The sequence below is a fragment of the Apaloderma vittatum genome, unplaced genomic scaffold (assembly GCF_000703405.1).
Source record: "Apaloderma vittatum isolate BGI_N311 unplaced genomic scaffold, ASM70340v1 scaffold1325, whole genome shotgun sequence".
In the NCBI taxonomy this organism is placed as follows: domain Eukaryota; kingdom Metazoa; phylum Chordata; class Aves; order Trogoniformes; family Trogonidae; genus Apaloderma; species Apaloderma vittatum.
The window spans coordinates 1-8,735 of NW_009715236.1; the positions used below are offsets into that span (position 1 = coordinate 1).

Here is an 8,735-nt window from a genome sequence, read left to right on the forward strand (position 1 = left end):
CGTTAATGAAACGGCGTCTGCTCCGATGTGTCTGCTCTTAGCAAGAAAAGGTGCTGTTGCTAAGAAGAAGGATGACTCCTGTTGCTGAATGCCGGGCTTCGTGTGTTATTTATTGACGTTGGACCTAGTCCGAGTGTGTCGGGTGGGGATGAACCGTGTCCTCTGGCCCGAGAGCTGCGTGTTGTAGAGCGGCCGGTGTAGCTGTGGGAGCGGGCCCGGAGGAGGGCCCCGAAAAGGATCCGAGGCACGTCACATGCGGGGAGGGGCTGAGAGAGCTGGGCTGGGTCAGCCTGGAGAGGAGAAGGCTCTAGGGACGCCTTGCTGTGGGCTCTCAGTATGTGGAGAGGGAAGAAAAACCTTTTGCTAAGGCCTCCAGCGAAGACACAAGGAGTAATGGTTATAAACTAAAAAGGGGTAGGTTTAGGTGGGGCGTAAGGATGGCGTTTTTACGAAGGGAGACATGAGACACTGCAACAGGCTGCCAAGAGAAGTTATGGATGCCCCATCGCTGGATGTGTTCAAAGTAAGGTTGGGCAGGGCTGTGAACAACCTGGTCTAGTGAAAACCAACCCTGCCTGTCCCCAGAGGATAGGCCTACGAGCAGCCTGCTCTGTGGACGTGGCAAAGCTCAGGGCACCTGTGGGAACGCTGCCTCTGTGCTTTTGGGAGCTTTGAGGAAAGCTCCATTACTTCTGGAAGGGTGGATTGCTTCCAGACAGCTGTGGTCCAAAGGCAGTTTGCTGTGTTGATGGAGTTTGCGTGGGTTCTGGCTCACAGCTATGAGAAAAATGAGTCTGGATAATCTGATTGATTTGATTTCTAAATCTGGTTTGAACTTTTCTGTGCTCCTCTAGTACACAATGCAATTATCTTGGAAAAAAACAACCAACCTTGAATTAAAATTGGGTAACGATATTTCGTTATCCTTTTGCTCCCTTGACCTAATCTCAAAACTTGAGAACTGATTGCCTCTCAGATTGGTTTGCCTCTCAAACCAATCTTAAACTTTGTTCTTTTACACTATTCAGTAGAAGGAGAATCTGTCTTTCTTTTCCTTTCCTTTCCCTGTTTTTACTTCAAAACTAGGTAACAACTAAGGTGTGTTGGTTTTTTTCCCTGAAAATTAACTGCTGTATATGTATTTTTTTTCTCAGGATTTGCAGGCTACTTACAGACAACTATAGAAGAACTGTGATTGTGATGTTTTATGTTTGAACGATGGCAACGAACGACAGCATTAATATCTTGAACTCTGCTTATCTGGCGGTGGAATATATAGACTCTTTCTTGCCTGACAATCCTCTGCAGCAACCATTTAAAAATGCCTGGAATTACATGCTGGACAACTACACAAAGTTCCAGATTGCAACTTGGGGGTCACTAATAGTTCATGAAGCTTCATACTTCTTGCTCTGTGTACCTGGATTTGTCTTTCAGTTTATACCGTACATGCAAAAGTATAAAATTCAGCAGGTAAGATAAAGCAGTGAACTACAAGCTTCCTGATTTGTCTTTGAACACGTGAAGTAGAACGTGTAACTCTAGTATCCTAGTTTCTAATTTATATGACCCGATTTCCTCTATCACTCAGATATCCATGAGATGACAGAGCAAAATTACAATGATTGTAATTGTCTGAAGAGAGAATGTCTGAAGAGAGAATGTCTGAAGAGAGAAAGACAAGTGGATTTGGGGGAAGGGAAGGAAAGGAGGTGGTTTTGTTGTGGGAGGGTATCCTTTCCACGATGGTGGTATAGAGAGAAAAGGGTATGTCACTCTTGATGTTAGTAAAGTTATAGTTTATACATCATCAGGTAGAATTATAGCAGCTGGTTTTAGAGGCGTGCCTTAGAATTGTAAAATAATTATATGGTGTGCTTATTTAATAGGAAGTGTCTTTCAAAGTGCCTCTGTCCACGGGATAGAGGATTTCGAAATAAGGATTTTGAAATATTTTAGCAATGGAGAAGGCCTGAGATGAACTGGACACTCCTAATTAGAACTAAAGGCACATAAAGTATCTAAATATTATTCTCTTACCCCAATTTGTTGTAATATGAATTTGAAATATGCTTCAGAAATTGCTACAGTAATTGGTAAAATGTCTCCTTGCAAAAACTGTATGTTTTCAGGACAACTTTGTCACAAGCTTGTATCTTCAGCTTCTCTTTTTATCGTTTTAGCTATGGAAATTTAGCTATGCTGTGAAGAAGAAAAGCAAACTTAGATTTGTGTTAAACCATTGAATGTGAAATGTTCCTGCTAATTACAAACACTGAAATAACAAGAATAGTTTGGGGTGACTGGCAAAGACGCCTCTGTTAAGAGGGGCTTACTTTAAATTTAATGGAAAGCTAGCTTAGAAAAACGAGAGGTTTTGATGAAACTGAATCCAGTGCCATGTAATTTGTATTGCCTGAGTTAATTTGTATTACTGGAGGACCTGCTATCTGTCTTCCACAGTGAAATGAAGCTACTTTCAAAGTAATTTTTGCAGCAGTTCAGGTTTGCGCAACAGAAAGGTGTAAACGCGACTGATTCTTTTTGCTTCTTCTTAGGACAAACCAGAAACATGGGAAAAACAGTGGAAGTGTTTCAAAACACTCCTCTTCAACCACTTTTTCATTCAGCTTCCTCTGATCTGTGGTACCTATTACTTCACAGAGTATTTTAACATCCCCTATGAGTGGGAAGAGATGCCTCGATGGTAGGTAGATTTTTTTCTCATATGTTGATGCCGAATTGCATACAGTTGGAGGCACAACATTTAACAAATAATGCCATCAATTCTAATACACAATAATTTCTGGGTGATATAAATTGTGTTTGTTAATCTTGCTTCTGTGGATGCTTAACTGTTACAAGAACTAACTAGAGCTTTCTAGTTTTTCTTAAATGGTCTCAAATTGTTCTGATAGTCAGAAGAAGGGGGATTAGGAGGGAGTTTATGGAAGTGAAGCAAGATTCATGATGGCATGGGGACTTTCTGTGGGTTTTTTATCAATTTTTTTTTTTACTCCTCCTGAGTGTTTCTTTACTCCACCTTTTTTTATATCATAGGAGCAGTGTGTTTCTCAAGGGAGAAAATGCACCACCTGCTTCACATTCTCTTTTTTGTTTGTTTTTTTTTTTTGTACTAAACTTACATACTTTTAAACAAAGATGAATTGGTCATAAATGCTACCTCTTCCCCCTACCTGCCACACTGACAGCAAGTTCTTTACCACAGAAAGTCATGTTTCTTGAAAAGCCATTTTCTGTATGGTGTAGACAGCTGCTATAGCTGTATTTTTATATCTAGGTCTTACGCAGTCTGTAGATGTTGTCTATAGACTATGCGTGTAACATTGAAATGACAGCTTGTTATACAGTGTGTTAACTCACTTCGGCATGTCAGCAGAACTGATAAGCAAACAGCCCTTGTACCTGGTATTTAGGGGTTTTAGTATGTTAAAAAGGTAGCTTCAGTGCACTGTTATTCAGTCAGTAATAGGCATAAACATCTCCCACCCTTACTAGCATATAACTGATTTTTTGTCTTTCAAGATTGTGTGTTTGCTAGTACATGCTATAACTAACAGTTCTTCTGATTTTTAAAGGTATATTCTTGTTGCCCAGTGTTTTGGATGTGCGGTGATTGAGGACGCCTGGCACTATTTCCTGCATAGATTGCTGCATCACAAGAGAATATACAAGTATATCCATAAGGTTCATCATGAGTTTGTTGTATGTATTCCTTGATTTTTTTTTAATAGTTTTTACTACATGCAGTTTCCTACTTAGAAATCTTATTTGAAAGACTTTTAAGAATTTCAAATCTCTCTGACAGTGGGATAGATGTCTTTTCTTGAGCTCTTTGTCAAGAACAGTAATCTGTTTTGTTTCTGAAAACACCTATGAAAATCTAATGACATTTTATTCCATTTATTTGGAGTGAAAGATCACACCCATGCTAAAGTTTGATCATGTCTGTTGAGCTGGGTGAAGCAGGCTTTTAAAAGTGTATTTATAGGTCTCATTGTTAAGGGAGGGGAGGCAGTAGATTTCTGATTTTTATTATTTTCCACCTAAGGTGGAAAACTGACAAACGCACTAATGACCGGAACACGAACCAGACCCGTGGCTCTGGCCCAGCCTGGGTTTGTGCGTCATGGCATTCAGGGAGGAGTTCTGGCTTGGGATGTGGGCCTCTGGAAGCACTAGAGCCAGGTGTGTGACGCTGCAGCGAGAGTGCAGCGCAGCCCAGAGGTATTTTGGGTGGTTCTGCACTTTGCCACACTGGAGCTGATGTTGAGCACAAGGTAACGAGCCGTGCTTGACGGGAGGTGGCATTTTTCTGAGCCAAGTAAGGTCAAACAGCCACTTGCCCCTTACAGATAGCGTGGCTGTCTCTGGGTCACAGAAATCAGTGCTGCGGTGTTTCAGCGTGTAACCTCTACTGTGCCCAAGGTAAACTGCGAGCTGGGGTCAGGGCAGGGTTTATACAGGTTGCCAAGAATAGAGAAGCTTGGTAGTGATGTACATGTACGTACATCACCAGTGGCAGCTGCTGCTGTTTTCCTCTTCCTTTGGCAGCCCCTCAGGTATTGAGCAGGAGCGGGTTCTGGCCATTATTCTGTGTGGTTAGCAATTCACACAAAGGGATCTGGAGGCTGAGGGCTGTTGCACTAAAATCCTTCACTGATAGTAAAACGGGATGATTTTAAAATTGCCCCTAAGCCAAAGCGGGCTTCATCTTTATTTTTTTTTCTGAGAATCAAACTCATAGCTTTCAGCATTAGGTTAAAGGTTTTTTTAAGCTGTTCTCTTTGTACAGTATTTTGCTTTGGAAAACTCTGTGGAATATCTCTTCTTTGGTAAACCAAATGTAGGAGTGACTGGGAAGTGCGTGTGTCTATATATAAAAGAAAGAAAATGTTTTATTTCCATCTCAAAGTAACATTTGAATGGTACAAATTTATTTTAAAAAATCCTCAAAGATGAGGTATTTTTATTTTTATTTTTAAAAGAAATTTTTAAATGAACCCTGATTCTGAGAATATCTTGGCTTCCTTCTTTCTTCTGCTTCCACGTTTGGATGTATAGCAAAGCTGATAGGAGCTTGCTAAACACTTTAATATTCCTGAAATAACGCTCTCGCCTGGGGTAATGGTAAGCCTAAATGAAAGTTTTTAACTTTTCAACTAGTAGTGAAGTGTTTGGGATCACTAGTGGAATGACAGTCCTTATGACCTAGGAATACTGTTTTCGGTTTTCCCAACGAGGAGCTGAACACTCGTGTTAAGTCCCTTGCTTAACCATACCATCTCCTTCTCCTGCAACACCGTTCCGTTTGCCCAGCTCTAGACTTGTGGGGTAAAGGGAAGGGGAGAGTACCACAAAGTGGTGATTCTGGTTTAGGGGATGTGTAAAACTGAAAATGGTGACCAATTTTCTTGTCTGTTACCTCTTTCTAGGCTCCATTTGGAATGCAAGCAGAATATGCGCATCCTCTGGAAACACTTATCCTTGGAACTGGCTTTTTTATTGGAATTGTTGTCTTCTGCAACCACGTGATTCTTCTTTGGGCATGGGTGATATGTCGTTTGATGGAAACCATTGACGTACACAGGTGAAATCCTCATTGCTTTTTAATAATTGCTTTTTCTATTCTCTCTAAGTCTGTCTCAAACTTACTTGTGTCTTTCACTGAGATTTACTGTTTATTTTGTACTGAAATGCTTTTATGTGTCTCACAAAGAATGACGCAATCTGAACAGTTATCACTCTTCTGTGTTTTGAGGTAGCGTTAATAGCAAATGAAAAGAGTGTAGACTACTAGCTAGAGCAGCATGTAAAGGACGGTTTTAGTAGCCATGTGCCTCACTAGGATGTCTGGCTCTTGATATTTGGTGTACGGTGAACTTATGCATATTGGAACATCAAAAATCAATTACCAAAAGCAACATTCCAACCAAGAGTTCTTTCTGTTTGATACATTTTCAGACAGTTTGCCTGGACAAGAGACACTTTAGGCTATACAATCACTGCCTGTCTGTTAAGATAAATACAGAAATTGCTTTTATTTGCTTGTTTATTTATTTAGATACAAACCACAAGACTTCTTGTCTCTGTAGTAAAACTGACTTCAATAAAATTTGGCTCCAAAATGTTAGTGTGAATCTCGTTAGGCTTAAGATGGGTTCATCGGCAAATGAATGAGCTTTTCTTTCCTGTGTTCAAGAGGAAGGGGACAGTAAAATTCATTTGTGAAATGGCAGTTATTACACTTGACCTTGTAACTGTGAATATATTATGAAGTGTCATAGTGTTTTAGTGGAACATGAGCTACTAATGAACTCATAATACAAATCATTGCTGATTTAGTTATATATTGCCTGTAGACTGAGAAGTACATGTTTTGACATACTATGAAGTAATTGATGCAAAACACGAATCTCCTTTTGATAATTATCATTTTAGTTGTCCACATGAGGCGTTGATAACAAATTACCTTGCCCTCTCCCCACTAGGTGGTGGTAAGATGCTTTGCAGTGCTACTACTAAGCAAAAGAGTTGAAATCCCTCTAAAGCAAACTGTTCTGGTTTTAATACTACTTCAGTCGTATATTTTGAATTTTAGACATTTGAAGAATCTGCAGTAAGATAAATGTAATTCTGGCTGATTTGAGACGCTGCTTGATGAGCAGTGGAGCCGATGTTCTAAAAAGATAATGTTATTTCTTGTTCTTCCTTCCTAATGTCATTCTTGTGTTAGGTAAAGCTGCTAAGCCAGCAGGAAGTCAGACACTGTGATTTTTTAGGTGACTTGGCTGAAATTTTTTTGTCTTCCATAGTGAACTGAGCTAAAAAGGTCAGGAAGTGCCACAGCCATTGTGAGATAGTTTACAGAAGCATGTGGCTAGGATAAGAGGGGCCTTGTTTTCCTGTTAAGGGAGTATTGGAGTCATTACCTCAGTGCCTTATAATACCAAAAAAACCTTTTTATTTTATAAAAATGACAAGTTAGTGTCTATATTTTGTGATTTATTTCTGGTAAAAAAATACTTTTTTTTCTTTTTTTTCTTTCCACCCCTCCCTGTAGTGGCTATGATGTTCCACTGAACCCTCTTCATTTGGTGCCTTTCTATGCTGGGGCCCGTTTTCATGATTTCCATCACATGAACTTTATTGGCAATTATGCTTCAACCTTCACCTGGTGGGACAGAATCTTTGCTACAGACTCTCAGTTCATTGCCTATAAAGAAAAAGAGAAGAAGCAACAGCTCATGGCAAAGAAGAAGGCTAACTAGATTTCCAGTGTAAAAATTCTGATGCTAATACTGGTAGACAATTTTTGCTTTTCTGTAAAGCAAAATAGTGATTGGGTGTTAAGCATAAATCTTGTTCCTTGGCTACTAAGTGGTATTGAAAAATGGCTAATTACACTGCAGTATCTTCCTGATGGGAATGCTTTCTATTTTATACGTAAGTACTGCATATATTTTAACTACAGATTTAAAGATGATGCAAAAAAACAAACCCTGAGAAGACTTATGTCTATCCTTTTCTAAAAAAAGAATTAAAAAATCAATTTTATCTTTAATGTTGCCCACTTTGGATCCAGGTAGAATTGTATAGGTACATTGAAATTGGACTTAGTTTTGTTAAATATATATTCTTAAATTTGTAATATCAAATAGCAGAACATATTAACTAGTTTCAGCACTGTATTATTTAAATATTGGGAAAAAAGTTGCTTAAAACCAAAACATCTGTTAATAGGAAGCTTGGACAGGCCTTTGGCACACTGGATAATTGAAACTATATATAACAGAATATCTGGCTAAACAGGAGTTAGCAGAGACATTCCTGATCTAGATTTATTATGTTATTTTAGGTTACAGGTAAAAAGAATAGAAGTTTTTATTTGAAGAAAATGGGTTTTGCTGCTCTTTTTGAAGTTGAACTGTCAGTGTACTTAGCATTTACATTACATTCTTCTCTATGTGTTGTAATTTGCTGAACTGACTTGTGGCTATATTTGCACTCATGACTGATGAAATAAATGTGGTTTGGTTTGATGCCTGTATTGTACATTTCATATGGTTTCTTTTTAATACAAAGCTGCTATAAAAACGTCAAATATAGCATCTTATTCTGTTAATCTCTAATGAAGACGTATTATTGCTATTAGTATGTTCTACAACAGTTCAATCTGTTGAACTACTGGCAGAGATTCTCACATTAAGCTACAGCTTTCCGAGAGTAGAATCTTAAAATCTACCACTTGAGTTGTACTAGTTATAGAAGCAGTGGTGTAATATTCTTGAATCTGCTCTAAATATTTGTCCATTGCACAGGAAATAATAGTGAAAGTATTTAAGAAATGCTTGAACCCTTATAAAGATCTTGCACTTTGCATTTTTGTGTCAGCTGCTCTTCAGACTTTGAATTCCATATAAGTCATTTATAGATGCTAACAGTGTCTTGCTTGCTCAAGAACACCGGAATTTTCATGCTGCTTCGTGTACAGTCTAGTGTAATACTCAAAACGGGGACTCCTGTGAAAGAACAGGTGAGATTCTAACCAAAACCCGAGATGCTAGTGACATTCAGAGCAATTAAAGTATTACTTGAGGTGAAGGAATGCTTCAGATTCCTCCTCTGCATGTGCCTTGTAGAAGCTTTTACTTTTCTATCCATATCCCTGTTGAAATTCACTTTTCTTCCCCTTCCTCCTACAAGGAAGTAAA

At 38.9% G+C, this 8,735-nt stretch overlaps 1 protein-coding gene across 1 annotated transcript; it reads left to right on the forward strand.

Moving 5' to 3' along the window:
* The first annotated feature begins 1,159 nt into the window (after window positions 1-1,159).
* Window positions 1,160-8,066, forward strand: MSMO1 (methylsterol monooxygenase 1). The gene is made up of 5 exons (XM_009869017.1): window positions 1,160-1,473; window positions 2,559-2,707; window positions 3,600-3,726; window positions 5,457-5,611; window positions 7,085-8,066. The coding sequence occupies exons 1-5, from the start codon at window positions 1,219-1,221 to the stop codon at window positions 7,290-7,292; spliced, it is 894 nt and encodes a 297-aa protein (XP_009867319.1). The 5' UTR covers window positions 1,160-1,218; the 3' UTR covers window positions 7,293-8,066.
* Window positions 8,067-8,735: the final 669 nt, after the last annotated feature.

Excerpts from the sequence above, each read along its gene's own strand:
- MSMO1 (XM_009869017.1), top strand. The coding sequence starts at position 1,219 with ATGGCAACGAACGACAGCATTAATATCTTGAACTCTGCTTATCTGGCG. Across the intron at positions 1,474-2,558 it reads AAAAGTATAAAATTCAGCAG|GACAAACCAGAAACATGGGA; the intron begins GTAAGATAAAGC and ends GCTTCTTCTTAG. Across the intron at positions 3,727-5,456 it reads AGGTTCATCATGAGTTTGTT|GCTCCATTTGGAATGCAAGC; the intron begins GTATGTATTCCT and ends ACCTCTTTCTAG.